The sequence below is a fragment of the Callorhinus ursinus genome, unplaced genomic scaffold (genome assembly GCF_003265705.2).
Source record: "Callorhinus ursinus isolate GAN/ISIS: 27379988/994484 unplaced genomic scaffold, GSC_fseal_2.0 scaffold5, whole genome shotgun sequence".
In the NCBI taxonomy this organism is placed as follows: Eukaryota; Metazoa; Chordata; class Mammalia; order Carnivora; family Otariidae; genus Callorhinus; species Callorhinus ursinus.
Window position 1 is genome coordinate 73668858 of NW_027397067.1, and position 18542 is coordinate 73687399.

At 49.9% G+C, this 18542-nt stretch overlaps 1 protein-coding gene across 3 annotated transcripts in view; it reads right to left on the reverse strand.

The window, feature by feature from the left end:
* KCNQ3 (potassium voltage-gated channel subfamily Q member 3) overlaps window positions 1-18542 on the reverse strand; it is a 296001-nt gene that overhangs the window by 250463 nt on the left and 26996 nt on the right. The window contains exon 1 of one of the 3 annotated variants that reach the window (XM_073893215.1): window positions 6170-6281. The exons of the other annotated variants lie outside the window; for them this stretch is intronic. Within the exon in view, the coding sequence (XP_073749316.1) occupies window positions 6170-6204 (35 nt within the window). The 5' untranslated portion in view covers window positions 6205-6281. Of the gene's footprint in view, window positions 1-6169; window positions 6282-18542 lie in introns of those variants that run through there. 3 annotated transcript variants of the gene reach the window in all.

Genomic DNA, 18542 nt, shown 5'->3' on the forward strand with positions numbered 1-18542 from the left:
GGCAACGACGTGAGAGGATAAAATGCCTGTGTGATGAGATGCAGTGAGAGGGATGACACGGGCATGTGACACAGCAAGAGCCTACTGCAGACCTTCGTTTGGACACTAGAGCAAGACGAGGATCGTCTGCTTTCAGATGGTGACAGTGGGGAAACGGAAACTGAAGCCGTGGAAGCCAAACCTGCAGGTGAGGGGGTGCTAGGGAGGAGAGATGGCCATGCCCAGCCCTCTTCCGCCGCTCGAGCTGCCTGTGCCTGAAGAGAGCCCTCTCGGCAGAGAAGAAAGAGAAGAGCTACTTTCTAAGTGACCAGTATGTCCAGGGAACCATTCTGGGTATGGTACCAGCCTGATTTCTAATCCTCTATGAGGGTCCATGTTATCAGCCCATTTCACAGATGAAAACACTGAGGCTCAAAAACCCGTAAGGCAACCCAGGAGCACATGAGCAACAGCTACTGATGAGGACTGCATCTGAGCTCAGTAAGGTCTGACTGGAAGACCTGCGCTCTTGCAAACATACCATTCTCTCTTCAAAGGAAAAACAACAACAACAACAAAAAGACAGAGCGGCTATGTTGGAATACGTGGGCACCCACCAAGGGGATGAATATTTGGCTGGGCAAATTCTGATGTGTCTAAGAAAACATCATCTCGTCAGTGCACAGGGTGGTCTGTCAGCCCCCGGGGCTGTCACAGCCAGGAGACCAACCTGGTGACATCGGCATCTGTCCCTTTCCCTGGAGCCAGAAGCATTCCACGCCAGGATCTCACATCTCCTGGGCTGACACCGGAAGTGTGTGGGCTGTGTTCTTCACTCAAAAGGAGCCCGAGATTAACCAGATCCCAGGCAGCTCAAGGCAGGTCACTGTGGTCAGAAGAGACTCTGGGAGGGAAGAATTCTCTAGACAAGCACCAAGTGTTTATTTAACTGCTTTATGCCTCGATGAATAACTAGTTTGTACCAAACCACAGTGTACTCGAGATGTGTTGATTAATGATGCCACAGAAACATCATGTTTCTGAGCTTTCGACATGTCTCGAGGCTGCAAGGAGAGAGCCCACCTCCCCAAGGAGGCTCCGGGTGCTTGGAAGCACAGCGCAGAAGACCCCTGCGCTGGGCAAGAACTGGGCCTCACCTCCCTCTGGAACTCTGTAACCCAGGGCTAGCACATAGTAGGTGCTCAAAAAAAAGTACTGCTTGGGTTAACATGGGATACATTTAAACTTTAATCCAAACGGTAAATACGATATTCGAAAGGTAAACTAGAAGGTAAGACTAGCATGTTCCAAGGGGAAGTTTGGGCAGGAGGCAACAAAGGTGAATGATTCAAAGCTTTATATATAGTCAACGTGTGTCCTGAGATGTGTCTTGCTGGATTTTCTATGTTTTCTGACTAGCGGTTTGTACATGCGTGGATATAATATACAACACTGTGCTCACTGTAGCTGTAGACATGAATGACAACGGATCTTAAGATACATGATAACAAATCAATGCATTCCTGTATTGGTGCAGAGAAGCCCCCCGTAAGATGGTAGCTTACTCTGGTGCAAGGAAAGCTCTAAAAATTGAAGTCCCGATAATGTGAGACTGTTGGCTAAGAAGTCTGGAGAAACTGATGTTGGGAACTGGAAAATGCTCTCCAGTAACCACCAACTACAAAAGGGCAGGTGAGCAAAAGGAACAGGAGAGACGCAGGTGACATATGTAAAAGTGTTTCAAGTCTGTAGGAAGAACAGGAGGACAATGTCAGCCCAGAGGAGCAGAAGGGATACCAGGATGACCGGAACCATGTTGCATAATCTTGTGCAGGAGGGTGGAGAACAAAATGGGGCCGCGCTTGGGGCAGATGGTGGACTGCAAAACAGATGAAAGACAGAAAGTGGTCCTTTTCACCTCAGTTGGTGATTCTGTCTTCCGCAAAAAGAATGTGTGACAAGCTGGAAAATGAGGAACAAACCCGAGGAAGCAGGAACAGAATGGAACATAGAAAAGATCATAATCCCGTGCTGTGAGTCACTGGCCCAGACAGACCCCCCCACACCTAGATCTGACTGCAGAATCTCCAGTGAAATTTGTCTTTTAAAACAGGGAATGAGGGAGATGTCTGGATCCTGACAAGGGGCAGATGCCAGCCCCATTTCCCAGAGGGGAGTCAGGATGGCTCAGGGTCACATCACCCTACGAGTGCCCACGTCCCATCCTCTGCCCTCTTCCAGCAGGACGGTCAGCTCCGCAGTGCTGGGGTGCACCATTGGCTTTAAGAAAGAGGAAGGTCAATAACCTCTACTCAGAGCTGCTGCGTCCCTACCCAGCTGCTCCATCAGCTGACACCCCCAGGCAATGAACGCCCATCATGTCTGAAACAGGCTCCGGATTTCACCTCCAAACTGGGCTCTTCTCAGGGAATGGCACCACCGTTTAGCCCGGTTCCTCCAGTCAGAGACCCACAGACATTCCAGACCCTTCCTTTCCCTTTATCACATCTACTTCCAGAATGAAACCAGAAAGCTCTGACTCCCCTTCACTTCTACACCCTAGTCCTACCCACCGTCACCTCCCACCTGCATCACTGAAACGGTCCCCTACCCAGCCCCCACCAAGTCTGTTCTCCACAGGACAGGCAAAGGGATCACAATGCCACAGCATACATTTGCATACAATTTACATACACTAAATATGAACTCCCTAGCCTGCAGGCCTGCCTCCCCAAACTGATCTCCTACTGCTCCGCTTCCTGCAGGACATCTCCCAGCTCCTCTGGCCCTAGCCTGCCTTCAGCTCCTGGAACACACCAGCTTTCCCACCTCAGGACTGTGGGACGCGGTTCCTTCTGAGAAGCAGGTTCTCTCCCACCAGCCCCTATGCCCACTCACCGGCCCTGGGCACGACAGCTACATCCCAGGGCTGCCTCCTCCCACCTCCCTCCTTTTCACTCATTTCTGGTTCCAAATCTTCGTGCATAACTGTTTGTCCATTTACTTGTTCATCTGTCGGACTCCGCAGCTAGAATCTCAGCTGCCTGGGAGAGGAAGTGGTGGATCTTTACGCCAAGGTCTGAGGATGCAAAGGAACCCAGGGGTAGATGGCGGAGGGACAGAGGGAAGGGAATTTCAAGTAGAAGGAGCAGCAGGAGCAAAAAGCACAGTCATGAAGCGGCACCTGCTGGGAAGGAGCAGGTCCCGGAGGAGGATGGGAGGGAGACGAGGCTGGCTCACTTGGTCAAAGCGGGAGCTCCTTCCCGGGGCTCACATGCTCTAGCTACTACACTCTTAAGATGCCACTTCCTTGTCCAGGGGCAGAGAGAGGCCAGAATTCTTTGTTTGATACGGTCCAACAAAAGGGAGTATTGCCATGGCCCCCCACCCCTGCTGCCTGTACAGAGCAGGAGAACGTAATGTGCATGCCCTCTGGGGGACATAAAAGCTGCCAGGATGGGCCACCACTGCTGGGAAGGGCCAAAAGGAACCAGTTCTAGGAAAGGAGGATAAAGTTGCCCACTCGATATTCACTGGTGTTCCAGGACTTTCCCCCAGTTTCATTCAGTCAGGTCTGCTGTCCAGCCACCTGTCTCCCCTCTGGACCCCCCGAATGTGTAAGGCTTAGCTTCTTGCACCAAATGGCAATAATCACTACTGAACATCCGTCAGGAAAGGCAAAGGGGGCAGTGGTCAAGAGTGTGGATTCAAGCCAGACTCTTGGCTTGGGCATTCCACAGCCATGAGACATGACCATGAGAGTTACCTAATCTCTCCACGGCACCACACCCTCATCTCTAACACAGTTCATTAATGACTCCTGCCTGCCAGGGCTGTGGTAAAGATCAAATGAGGGAATCCCTCCGAGGAAGGCTCATTTATCCCCATTTTGCAGCTGAGTAAATGAGTTCAGAGAGGTTAAGTAACATACCCAAGGTCACACAGCTACAAGTGGCAGAGCACATGTCCTGACCCTCTGAGCCACGCTGACCTGCTCAGGCTTCAGGTGGAGCCTCGCCCTGACCCACCCTGTCCATCCAACACTGAGACACAAGCAGCTCTGAAGGTCACTCGAGGACGTTGAAAAAGCATACTGTACTTCAGCTCAGTTAACTAGAACTACATCCTGAGCACGACCAAAACTAGGTCAAAAGAATTATTTCTGGGATTAAAAAAAAGAAGAAGAAAAAAACCTGCAGGAATATCCTAAATGTGTCTCCCATCATTTGCAGCCAAATGATCTCAAATGGAGAGCTTGCTATTATTCTTTTCCTTTCTCACCATGTCAAATCCCTGTTCCAGGGAGCAGCTCACACCCACTGCCACCCCCGCCCCTGTCCTGCCCCCTCCTGCCCCAGCTAGCTGTCTCCAGGCACAGCGAGGTGGGAGGGGCAGGCTGAGCTGCTGATTCCCAGAGGTTCTACCCAGGCGGCACATTCAGAAGAGCAGACTTGCCCCCTGGCCCGGCACCCTTCCCCCTCTCCCCCAGGTTCCACTGAGCCCCAGCCTCTACCCCCTGCTGCAGGTTACAAGTACTTGACCACTCAGCCTCACCGTCTCCAAGGATTCGGACCCGGATCTCAAGCCACCCTGCTCTAGTATTTCATAATCCTCTCCCACACCCTTTATTTCACAGATGAGAAAACCAAGACCCAGAAAGTGAACTAGATTGTCCCAAGACCCAGGGCCCACATTAGTGAGGGACCAGAGGAAGAGCCCAAGGCTGCTGGTCATCTTTCTGTCCCACCAGCAGAAGGGGCCCTTGAGACACCATGGGGACATTAGTTTCCTCTTGCCTGTAACAAAAGACCTGCCTGTAACAAACACGGAGGGAGGCTGAAAGCCGATGTATTCTCTCACAGTTCTGGAGGCCAGAAGTTCAAGATCAAGGGGTCAACATGGCCTCATTCCCTCGGAAGGCTCCAGGGGAAATCCCTCCTTGCCTCCTCCAGCATCTGATGGCAAGGGGTTCCTTGGCTTGGGGCTGCTTCCCCCTAATCTCCATATCAATCCTCACATGGCCTTTCCCTCTTCTCTCCCTGTGTCTCTTCCCCAAGTGTTTCTTATAAGGACACCTGTCGTTGGGCTTGGAGCCCACCCAGGTAATCCTGGGTGATCTCATCCCAAGATCTTTAACTTAATTACATCTGCAAGGAGGCTTTTTCCAAATAAAGTCACATCCACGGTCTCTAGGAGTTAGCACAAATCTTTTGGGGCTCACCACTCAACCCACTACAATGAACTTGTACTTAGGGACTCCAGGCACCTTTGGAAATCAGGAATTGTGAGCCCGGGTGTGGGTAAAGACCCCCCCGCTCCAACTTACATCTGCCCACAAAGCAGAATAGCACGTGGTTCTGCAGCAAGGATCAGCCCTCACAGGATACAAGTGCACCTGCCCTACAGTCACAGAGAAACGGCTAACACAGAATGTCAGGATAACGAGATGGGCTCACCGCATGGGAGGCTTGCAGCATCTCAGGCATTGTGCCAAAGGGTTACACACGTTCTCCTTCACCCTACAACCACCCCGTAAGGGAAGTAGTATGTAAACTCCATCACATGTTAGCTGGATGACTTCAAACACTCAAATTCTCTGGGCCCTAATTTCCTCATCTGAACAACGGTATAATAATAAAAACTGCCTTGAGAGGCCCTTAGGAAGGTAAAGGGGAAAACATAGGTGAAATGCCCAGCACCAGGCACACAGACACACTCAAAAGATGCTCTCATCCCCGGATCTGTCATCATCACAATCATTACCCACTTCTTTATTCAGTGTCTATATAGCATTTTTTGAAAAATCAGTGCTCCGTCTCCTTTCTCTTCTTTTAAAGATTTTATTTATTTGAGAGACAGAGAGAGAGCACGCGCACATGCACCCACAAGGGGGGGGGAGTACGGGGGGGAGGGGATGGGGGAGGGGCAGAAGGAGAGGGAGAAGCAGACTCCCCGCTGAGCAGGGAGACCAGCACGGGGCTCGATTCCAGGACCCTGGGATCATGACCTGAGCCAAAGGCTGATGCTCAACTGACTGAGCCCCCCCACAGGAACCCTGCTCCATCTCCTTTCTTAACAGCTGTGACTTCAAACCCTCCACAGAGTGCAAGCAGTACTTATGCACCCGGAGATGCACTGGGAAGTTTGCTGTGTACAGGAGCCCGTGGGGGCTCCATCTGTTGAGGCTTACCATCCTTGGGCAGGATGAGCACGGACATTCTTCATGTTTGCCTGCACGGTCACATCCCGATGATCTAAGTTGGCAGGACTCCTGAAGTTCCATGAACTTGCATCCCAGCCTCGGCGACACTCAGCCCCACTGACTGCTCGCCTCGCTCTGACTCGTAGACAATGCCTGTTTTCATTTAGGATGTTTTGGTTCTCCCAGCTATCACAACGTGACAGACAAAGAGAAATGAAGTAGGAAATGAATTCTATGACTAAACAATGGCCGGGTGTCATGAAACACAAGCAGATGCAGCACGGAGAGCGACTGACGAGCAGAAGCCGGGAAGGACCATGTGCTGGTTGTGAGTCTGCACCAAGCTCTGGGCAGGAGCCCCGTGCAGTGGGATGGGGAAAGGCCCCAGTCTTTTGAGGCCTCAGCCCGGGGTTCAAATCCCAGCTCTGCCCGTCCCTGCTATGGAGTAAGGCCTAAAATTAAGGCTCAACATAATGTGTTGTCCTGACACCAGGCGAAATTGTGAGGACCCTGTACGGCCTGATGGCAAGTTCCCCTCCCTGTTCTGCTCCCATGAATAAGGTCCCCCACTTCTCAGAGGGACCAGGCACAGTCCCTGCTTATCCCTGAGTAGCAGGTCTCAGTCTGCTGCAACCCCAGAGTTCCTGGAACAAGCTCATCCCATCCTCCTGTGAAAACCAGGGGCACCCTGCCCTCTTGATGCTACTAAATCCTGCCTCCCACTGACCCTCCTTGTTCATGATGCAGCCGCCATGGGGCCCTGCTTGGCGTGCAGTGTCCTCCTCCCCTGGGCTGTGAGCACGTGTGATAATAAACTACTGTCGATCTCATCTGCCCAGTGTGGGGCTGTGTGTTCAGCCATTCCCCTAACCCTAGGGCCAGACTTCTCCCTTCACCAGCAGGGTGATTAAAACTCCAACTGTGTAGGCTTCGCCAAACTCTCTGACTCATGCATGGCTCCCTCATCTTCCCAGGGAGGATGAAACTTTCCATGCAAGAACCAAAACTCAAATTCTAACTATGGGAGCTTCCTTGCACCCCCACCCAATAAAATAAGCAGAAAAATAAGGACATAAATTCCCACCGAGACTGGACTATTCATCCCCTCTTGCTCCCTAACTTTCACACATGAGCAATAACACTTGGATACTAGAGAAGGGATGGATGATTCCTTCTACCTCTAATATTACGTGTGTTGTGATCAGTTAGTGGATAGCGGGCCACAGATCAAAATTAGAAAGCTACCTACATAAGGAAGAAAGGCCTATGGCAGCAGGAGAGTGCTGTATACTGCGGGGAGAGTAAAGATAACTCATCCCAGGGGCAGAATCTACATGACTGATGGTCCCCAAACCCTGCTGCAGAAGGCTCGGCAAGCAGCGTATCATAACTGATTGGTAACGCCTATGATTGACTAGTGATGTCTGCTAGGGGAGAAGTAGTGGACCAGGCAGCAGGTTGTGGGCTTAGGTGCCCTCCCTCCCTCCTTCAACAGGAGGAAGAGCACTGGCCTTGCACGCTGAGCCCTGGGCTTCTGGCCAGTCTGCCTCTCTGGGCCTCGGTCTCTATCTGTAAATTAAAAGACTAAACGAGTGATCTCGGGTCCCACCCCCTCCTTCCTTGTTCTGGCTCCTTTAATCTAATTAATCACATCACAGTGAGAGGCCAGCATGAGGTCAGTGATCTCAGGAAGGGAGAGAAAGAAACCATTCTGATCATTCTTGGATAATTACACTATTTCCTGATTAACGCTTAAAACCCTACCAGGTCTGATTCCAAAGGAAGCCTCTGTAGCAAAGAAATTGCTGCAAACTGTAACTCTTGTCTGCAGCAACAATTCAAAATGTAAGGTCACACCCTCGTCCCAGCAAGACCTGGGGGGTGGGCGGCAAAGCCAAGGCAACGGAGGCCCTTGCTGGGCCCTGTGCACACTGCCTCTGGAATCGAATTGCCTGGGGAGGGGGCACCCCGAGCCCAGCCCAGGCAGGAGGAAAAGAGGGGGAAAACAGGACGCTCCCAGCCCCGCCCTCGCACTCCATCTGCTGAAACAACAAACAGATGAGCACTGGGGAGAAAAAGGCCCAGGCTGGTCTCTCTCTTCCCCAAAGAGGCCCAGATCTCTTTTCAATAAAATGGTCTTTAATCGCTCTAAAGGTTTTATAAGAAGTTCCCCATGGACCAATTCTAGGCAATGCTTCCTAGCCACGATCTATCTCTCAGTCAGGCCCACGTCTCCGTCCTCCTGTGCCTCCGCCTGGGGATGCTCCCTGGGCCTGCTCCCTCTCCCACAGTGTCTCCCCGAGTGCCTGCCTCCGTGTCTCCACTGTCCCTCTGCGGCCTGCTCTCTCCCTACATTACACCTGTCTCCATCTCTGCATCTCGGCCCTCATCAGGTCTATCCCCTCGCTGGTGCTCCCTCCGCCTGGCCTCCATCTGGGGCTCTGCCTCTCTCGCAGCAAGTGCCCCCCTCCCCCCTGCCTCCTCCCGGTGAGCCGCTCCCTTTCCCTAAGGCAGAGAGTCGTTCTGCTACCTATGCTCCCTCTTCATTCTTCAGAGAAGCGCTTCCAGCTTGGAACGCCTGCCACCGCAAGTCCAAAATTCCCTGGAAACATCCCCGCGAAAATACTCTTGCATAAGGCAACTTATTTACCAAACATTATCACAATAATTAACACAAACAATTAAAAATAGCAACCCCAGCCTCTGGTCCCTGAAAACCAGCACCTAGAAACAAGTCAGCGTTCCCTTCTTGCCCAGGGCCTCAGAGAAAACACACACACACACACACACACACACACACACACACACACACACACACCAGAGATTTCTGCAGTTCACTAAAAATGATTAACCCTTAAAATGCTACCGGGTTTGTGATTTCCTCTAATATACCTTAAAATGGAAAATATAGGCCAAGATACAGCATATTAAATTATGTACGTAAATTTATGTTTTATAAAAACATGTAGCAGGCGCACCTGGGTGGCTCAGTTGGTTAAGCCTCTGCCTTTGGCTCAGGTCATGATCCCAGGGTCCTGGGATTGAGTCCCTCATTGGGCTCCTTGCTCAGTGGGGAGCCTGCTTCTCCCTGGGTCTGTCGCTCCCCCTGCTTGTGTTCTCTCTCTCTCTGACAAATAAATAAATAAAATCTTTATAAAAACATGTAGCACATACCTTACCAGAAACATTCATTGAATGCATTTTATTTTTAATTTATTTATTTTTTTTGAGAGAGAGAGAGCGAGTGCACAAACCAGGTGGGGAGGGCCAGAAGGAGAGAGAGAATCTTAAGCAGGCTCCACGCTGAGCACAGAGCCTAATGCAGGGCAGGGCGAGAGCTCAGGAACCTGAGATCATGACTTGAGCCAAAATCAAGAGCTAGATGCTTAACCGACTGAGCCACCCAGGCACCCCACTGGAATGCATTTTAGAACACCTTTCCCATTGGCACAAAACTCTATTCATCCGGTTAAACAAGCAGAAATTAAGCACTCCTTGTGTTCTGGGGGCCGACATACAAATGGGAGACCAGCCCTCCCCTATGAAGGTACTTGAACACTGAGGGAGGAAACAGACCTCCAAATGGAACATTACTATATGATATGATAAAGCCCACAACAGAAGGGACACCTGAAGGAGGCCAGGAGGACCCAGACGGAGACTTCTGAGCTTATTTCTTGAACGGGATGGGTTAGCCACTTCATGCCATGAAATAGGGGGGTGACCTTGGCATTTGGAGTAACGCTTTACATTTTTCAAAACATTATTTAAAAGCAAAACCTCCGGGTCACTCTGTTCTGATCCTTGCCAGCACAGCACCGGGCATGCTGCGGGCCCTACTTGCATGTGTGTCAGCCAGGAACAGAGGACTGGCTGCATGACCAGCTCTTCTTACCTTGCAACCTCAGCGCCAAGCCCGAGCCGGCTCCCAGCAGACATCCCCCCTATGCGTGTGCTAAATATCTGGATGAGGCAGGAAGTGCAGACATCATATCCCTACTTGATAGATGGTAAGACTAAGACAGAAAATTGTAATCCCATGGCCATGGTCATCCAGCTAATTAAAAGAACTGCTAAGAAGAGAAGCGTTGTCATCTACCATGAGACTCCATCCATTCTATTACATGCCCTATTCTCTCAAACACTGATTTTTTTTTCTTATTCCAAAGAACAAGTATTTCTAGGTCCATTCTCAAAGGTTTTGTCTTGATTTCAAATCATGAAACAGAAGTGGAAAAAGTGCTAATGGGGGTTATCCAGCCACCCTGCCCAGAATTCCTCTGCTCGCTGCCTCAGATGGTTTCTAGAACAAGGGCTCCCATTCATTCATTCATTCAACGAGCAGTTACTGATGCTTGAACACCTACTACTCCCACCCACTCCTGTGCCAAGAACCAGACACAGTAAGGGGCTCGAGGTGCCCTGAGCAGTTGACTGTCAATCAGAGACATTTCTTGCTTCTTTCATGAGCCATTTCTTCTTAGAAATCATGTTGCATGTGTGCGTTGGTAGTTGTCCACCCAGACCTTCCTTTATGAGTATCATTTGGATTTAGTTCAACTGAGCCATTGGCTACACATTAGAATCACCCAAAAACATTTAAAATACACACACACACACACACACACACACACACATCCCAGTCTCCAGGTCAGACCCAATAAACCAGAATCTCCATGTGGAGCAGGACAGGGCCACAGAAATTCTAAAAGTGAGCAGGCCCACTAGGAACTGCTGAAACCGACATTCCAGAGCATCTTCTCAATGTGCAGTATGGAAAGGTCACTGAATCGAGCTGAAAGACCTGAGCGCCAGCCCTGGGTCTTCAACCAGCCTGCCATGGGGCTTCGGGCAGGACGCTTCTCATCTCTAGACTCGGGTAGTTTGCTCCTGTGTGAAATCTAGGAGCCAAATCAGGGGGTCTGCCAGGGCCTTTCCAACTGCCATAGTCCGTGTGCCTACGAAAGCTCTAGCGGTTCAGCAGCCGCTCCACTCCAGATGATGAACACCTGCAGCATCAAGGAATCAGTAGAGAAATTATCGCCACGCCCTCCTCCCTCTACATTCAAAACAATTAGTTTTGGGGAAAAAGTATTCGTGGATCTTGGTGTCCTTCCCCACACGGTAATAGCTGGAAGATGTTCCCACTTAAACTCTCAAAGGCTCGTAAATAAATACATCTTGGAGGTCATTCAGTTGCCCTCACTCTCATCCCTACCCCATGCCACCCCAAAGTGTCCACAGCTGCTCTTCTCTGGGCCTCAGTAAAAGGGCTCAGGAGGGGCTGCTCAGCCCTACTGTTCCTGCCATGTCCCCACACTCCCCGGGGGCTCACACCCCTTCCACTGCCCCTTACTCCTAAATACACAGCAGAGTGGTGACCCCCTTGCTGAGACCCTATACCTGACAACCACTCCTCATGCTCGACCCCCGACCGGCTTAGGCCCTAGAACCTTCTTCCTCAGACTGCCCCCAGGCAATGCTAAATCCAGCTTAACCTAACCTCCCAGAAGCCACTTACATCCCTTGAAACCCCAAGTTCCACAAATCGGGTTTCTTCCATTCTGCAGTCCCTAAGAGAGCTGTGTCCTAATCACATGCCTGGATTAGGAGAGGCTCTTGCACCTGCTGCTACTCACACCAGAGTCACACTCTCCCAGAATCTGAAGGGACTGGGGACTGGGGATGGTACGGTCAGTCATCTATGTCCAGGGTCTCAATCCTATGATGACGCTCCTGCCGAATGGTCACCCAGGTTCTGCCTCCTCAGTCAGGGGACACAGCTGTCCCTCGCCAAGCTCTGAGCGCTGAGGAGTCCACAGTCATGCCCACATCTTCGGGTCCGGTTCCCCTCGGAGCCCACCATGGGCATATGTGATAAAGCCAGATGTTCTCCACAGGACCCAGCCTCTTCTGTCTCCCAGAGCAATGGAGCTTGCCTCACCTCAGAGAGGATCTCCGCCTTGTCAGACATGTGGATTGAGGCGTGCTGGCGGCCATCCTTACGGGTGGCTCCACAGTCCCCAGAGTGGGAGGACAGGGAGCACCCTGGGATGCCTCATCTTCATGGCCCTCTTGGGAAATGTCGGCATCATTCTTGCAGGGGACAGACAATAGCCTGGGGAGTGCCCCACCTGCACAGAGATCCAGGAGGGAGGAGCCCGGGAGGCCAGCCCCGTGTTCTCCAGCCAGGCACGTGCTCAGCCCTTCGCATCTGGGGCCTTTAACCCAAGCCAGAGGCCTGGACTCATATCTCCTTGCTTTTCCTCATGCACTGTGCAACCTTGGGCAAGTGATTTTGCATCTCTAGACATCGGTCTCACTTTCTCTAAAGTGATTTTAATAAAATCTGCTTCACAGGGTTGCTATGAGGAACCACAGAGAACCATAGGTAAAACACTTATTGATTTCATTTAACTTCACCTGATTCATGCCCAAAGTTTTCCTGTTAATTCTTTATAGACCCAAAAACAGAAATTCACATTTGTAAGGGACCACATTCTCTTTATCATTAAATCGGCAGCACCCGAGATGGGACAGAGCCCTTGGCTGGCCCTCCATGCGTATTAGTAGAGTGAGCTGGAGTGGAATGAATCAGGGTTAGGGTTAAGAATCCATGGCAACCCAGTGGTAGAATTCCAGTGGTAGAGATGTGACCAGCTAAGACATCTAGGACCTAAGGCAGAAAATGAACGAATGTCGAAAAACCCGAGACATAACAAAACTGCAGTCTGTCAAAATACTGGATGTTGTTTTCAAGTCCAGAGTTTAAATCAATCACGAATTTATTTAAATACATTAAAGTCAAACTCTGCAACTAGGTTGAAGGACATGCTCAATTTCCTACATTCTCATGTTACTCCAATAAGGTCTTCACCAGCCTCCTGACTGGTCTCCTCCCTCCAGTGCCTTGCCCCTCTGCTTCACACTGGGCACTAAAGTTAGAGTGACCCCTTCTAATGCAATCACTCACTCCCTGCTTAAACATTCCCTTTTCTGCTCACAGGCATAGGACTCCATCTGTAATCTAACTGCTGCCCCAACCCCTCCCTGTCTCCCCTGCATCCCTGTCCTCCATACCAGACACACTGCCCTGAGCCACATTTTACTGCAGGCGCTCCTTTAAATGCCTGCCTTCCCCACTACACCCAAAGCTTCATAGGGGCAGGAATTAGTGTCTCTCTTGCTCTATCCCCAGTGACTATCATGTTGCAAAGCACAGGTAAAGTGCTCAAGGACTATTTGTTGAACTAATGGCCCCATTCTTGCTGAGAATAATCTGCCATCCCCTTGAAAAGAAGAAAACACAGGGCACCTGGGTGGCTCAGTCAGTTAAGCGTCTGCCTTCAGCTCAGGTCATGATCCTGGGGTCCTGGGATCGAGCCCTGTGTTGGGCTCCTTGATCAAAGGGGAGTCTACTTCTCCCTCTCCCTCTCCCTCTGCCCCTCCCCCTGCTCGTTCTCTCTCTCGAGCTCTCACTCTCTCAAAAAAATAAAAAAAGAAAGAGAAAACACACAAACAGGTATAGCAAACACATGACCCCAAATTCTGAGAGACACAGAAACGCTAGTCTTTTCTTCACAGCAGTTGAAGAGTCCCCATTTGGGGTTACTAGAGTTACTGGCTTTTTTAATGTCCAGAGTCCATGGGATCAAAGAATCTTATCCTACTGGAGAAGAGTCTGAGCAGGCATCCTGAGCTCTCCAGGGCTGGGATGTCATAAAAGCTAATGCCATTCATGTGGATCCTCGACCCCTACCAGCTCCCAATTCAATGAAAAGCTCCCACTAGCCACCCGTTTGTGGAAGACAACACCCCACTGACGTGTGCCTTAGTTCTGACTCAACGGAGACCACTTAGCTCCTTCATTTGTTTCTGGGTCAACTTCTCTTCACGTCAGCAAGAGTGGTCTGACCACAGAAGCGGTATTCCAATTTTCTGAAAATTACCAGGAGAACTTCAGACGGATGTGCGTGGGAGGGCAGGGTACTGCCTTTCTGAAAGTTTCTGGCAGTTGAGGGAAGCTGATAAAAGTTTGTTAAATTGTCTTATTATTTTTGTTGTTAACAAAATAACTAATACGCCATGGTATTTTAAAGTTGCCAAATTGTGTCCAATTTTTCCATCACCCTTATTCTGCTCTGTTTTTCTCCACAGTTGTTTTTTTCTAAATTAATTATTTTTTTTATTGAGGTACAGCTGACACTCCATAGTTCTTATCTACAGCATGTTTATCTGTAATATGTTTAACATACTATAAAGTGTTCCTAGTTCCTAGTTGTCATGTTTATCATTCACCTCCAACTTGAATGCTCATTTCACGAAGGCAAAGATTCATTTTCCTTTTTTGGTTCACTTACATATTCTATGCACTGAGAACAGCACCCGCACATAGTAGACAGTGGATAAACATTTGCTGAATGAATGAATCTGCTCATATGGTCATCACAACCTCCAAGGGCAGATTTCTGCCCTTATAATAATTTCTATTATAACAAAGAGAAACTTAAGGCTTAGAGAAATAATGCTGTTGGGTTTTTTAAAAAAGATTTTATTTGAGAAAGAGAGAGCGAGAGCAGAAGCAGGGGGCAGGGTAGAGGGAGAAGCAGGCTCCCGGCAACCTGCCACTGGGCTCGATCCCAGGACCCAGGGATCATGACCTGAGCCGAAGGCAGACACTTAACCAACTGAGCCACCCAGGCGCCCCTAGAAGTTATATTGTTTTTTGAGATTATCCAGGTATCTTTCAAACTAAGATGTGGCTTACTCTAAAGCAACCAAGACAACCAAGATTTTAAGTCACATTGAAATAATAAGAATGCAGGAAAGTTCTAGAAGCCAACTCATGTAAGATGAAGGGGCTGACAGGATCCTTGCAGGACAATATCTGAACGGAAGGACTGTGCGTGGGCAAAACCAAACAACGCCCAGTATCACCAGGGAGTGCCGGGGGAGGTGGAAGGAAAAGTGGAATTCTGTGCCATGGAAACAGGGGGACTTCAGAAAGAAGGTGGCCAGAAGCCAGCGGGCCCCGGGGACTGGGAAAGGGTCAATACCACATGGAACTGATATGAACCTCTTTCTGCAAGCTTTTCTAAGTCTGAGAAGTTTCTGGCCCCAAAGATGAGCGAGCTCTCAGGACCTACAGCCTGACATACACGGGATTCTTTTGTCCCACAGATATTTACTGCTCACCCCATGCTGGGTGCATAAGGTCACATCTAGGGCCTGGTGCAGAACACAGGCCCGTAACTCGGGAATTCAGAGAAGGTGTGAAAAGCTCAAGGAGCAATGCTCAGGGCATTCTGGACCCCAATCCAATGCTGCCACAGGTAACTATTATTTCTTTTCTTTGTCTGATTTGATTTGATGTCTTTAATTGTGTTAATTCTTCAATTTGTTAGCGTATTAATATTTTCAGCACGTAATAGGTGCTCAAATATTCTGTGAAATGAAACTGTGAACGTACAAATGAATGTAAGAACAGATGTGGGGTTCTTCAGCTGAGGGAACAGAAGTTCAGAGCCACCGTGTCAGCTGACTTTGAGCCTCACAAACGAGGCAGAGGCAACTATTACTCCCCTTACGGAGGAAGGGCTAAAGCTCCCAGAGCATAAGTGACCATTTCACAAGTACTGGAATGGGGCTCTCAGCTTGCGTCTGTTACCTCAGCCGCCGCAGGCTACCTCCGGCGCAAAGAGCCCGGTTCTTTCTCTGCACCTTGGTTCCAATGTCAGCAAAGCCCACTGAGCTCTCCAAAGAGCTTCATGCCCCAGGCATTCCTCCTCTGGATTATTTATGATACTAATTTTACATTAATGGTTTGATTCCTTGCAGGATGTCTGCCACACACACCACCCGCCCCCCTCCCCCCAGCTACAAGCTCCATGGAGTCAAAGGACCTTTTTGGTCTGGGTTCACCTTTGGCTCCCCTAGTGCTTAGTGATGTGCGGGAAACAGAGGCAGAAGAAAAATTATTAAATTTCCTTACTACCTACAGCCCACTGACAAGTCCTTGAAACAGGCAGAGTGACCTTCCTCTAGGGACTCGGTGGCCTTGATGTTAATACTTCGTTAAGGGCAAAAGGCAGTCTTAGCCTGACCACACCCCCGTCCCCTGAGATCCTGTAAGTCTGCTTTAACGTATAAAAATTCCTTTGCAAACTTCCTTCATCTCTAAACTCCCCAAGATACGTGTTGGCAACCATCCCCCAAGCATATGACCTACCAAGATACATCTGAAGGTTGTATTAGACTAAGGTTTTATTAGATGGTAATAAATGGCCTTTTCCTAATAACAGCTAGCCCCCTCAAGGTCCTGGAAACCTTACCTCCAAAATTCCTTAGAGACTCACGCTATGCCTACCCCCTTCCCAACTTGAAAGTATGTAACGGGCCACTCCTCATGACCCCGGTGCCGCTCTTCCTGCCCACAGGTCCTGTCCCCGGGCTGTAATAAAATCACCTTTTGCACCAAAGACATCTCAAGAACTCTCTCTTGGCTGTCGGCTTCGAACCCTAACATCGTCTTTCGTACATCGCTTAGCACAGAGCCCGGCACACAGTAGGTGCTAAATATATCCCTGGAGTGTATAAATTGCTGCAAGGCCAGGCTCTAACCTCAAACACCAAACTTCTCAAACACTAGGGGCTTCAACCAAGATGGGCCCGATCCTCTCTCCATCCACTCCCAGGACAAGCCACCTGGAAAGCCTGCTCCAGCTATGGGCCTAGGGGAGCCTTAGGGGCTCCTGACAGGGGCCTGCGGGTCTTCAACTGACCGTCTGAATTCAGAGTCTTCTCCTTCCCCAAACAAATACCCGGGCAGAGGACCACTCCCCCAGTGCCGAAAGCATTTCACTTTAAATAACATACTCCTGCTTCGTATTTTATTGGGAATATAAGCAAGCAACCTGAAGATTTAGCAGAGCATGTTTTTCTCTCCTCTAGACTTAGAGAAAAAAATGTATTTGAGGTATTTTTAACTGAGTACACCCAACCCCCAGCCCTACCCCTACACCCATCTCTGCCCCAGAGAGAGGCCTGTGGAGGCCAGAGGTCCAGGCCATAAATCCTCATCTGTGGCTGGTAATCCACATGGAGAAAAATGACAAATGCTCTATTTAGCCCTATTTCCAAGGAAATTAGAATTACAAATCAGAGCTATATCACTAAGGCCCATTTGAGCATAACCTTTGGAAATCGAGGTGGGGAGGGGCGGGGAGGACTGGCATTGGATGGGCCTGTTTCACTGTCAGTTTAGCTTTTGCCCGAAGCTGACCCACAATGGAAATCACCCCCACCCCTCCCCAGCACCACCAATTAAAGCCAGTGGCCCTGGGGTATTCACTCCCGCACTCCCGGCTTTGTTCAGTGCTAAAGGCACCACCAAACCACGTAAGCAATCTCTTTCAGGGAAAGGACAGAAAATTGCTTCTTTAATTGCGTAGATTTGAGGGCTAATAATAATTTAATTGAAAAACGGCATTAAGGAGAATCAAAGCGATGTGAAAAGGGGCCGGGACAAAGATGCCCACACGTCGGAGATGAGTGAGCACCTGGGTCCTCAGAAGGCATTTGGGGAAAAGGGCTTGGTCAAAGATCCATCATTATCACCCCCACTACCTCCACTGGCCCCCAACAACCTAGCCCTGCCCACTGCCCTGCCCCTGGCCCCCAGGCGCAGACATACACACACCCTGTTCCAGGTGCTCCTTTCAAACCATCCACAACTGAGGCTGCCTTCTCAGTCTTGCAGCAAGTAGTGAGATAGAAGGGAAGCAGGATGGATTTATATGGGGTGTGTTCTAGGAGTCCTAGGTCCCAGTCCTGCTCTTACCCCAGCAGGACCCCAGTGGAGTCACCCCGGCCCTTTGATAACTCTTCTCCTTACCTACTTGTCTTCTTCTTTTTTTAAGATGTTATTTATTATATTTGAGAGAGAGTGTGTGTGTGTGCACAAGTTGGGGGAGGGCAGAGGGAGAAGCAGGCTCCCCACTGAGCAGGGAGCTCGACGTGGGACGCGTTCCCAGGACCCTGAGATCATGACCTGAGCCAAAGGCAGACGCTTAACTGACTGAGCCACCCAGGTGCCCCCCTATCTGTCTCCTTTATTTACTTTACACCTATTTTCCTAACTAAGTGCCAGACAATATTCTCAGTGCTTTATAAATACCAAGTAATCTAATCCTCACAGCAAGCCCGTGAGACAAGCCTGCTCCGTGACCCCTTTCTGCAGATCAGAAACCTGACAGGCACAGAGAGGTTAAGGCACTTGCCCAAAGTGACAGAGCTGGTAAGTTCCAGAGCTGGGATTCAAACCCACGCAGTCTAGCTCCAGAGCCCACCCTCGGATGGTACA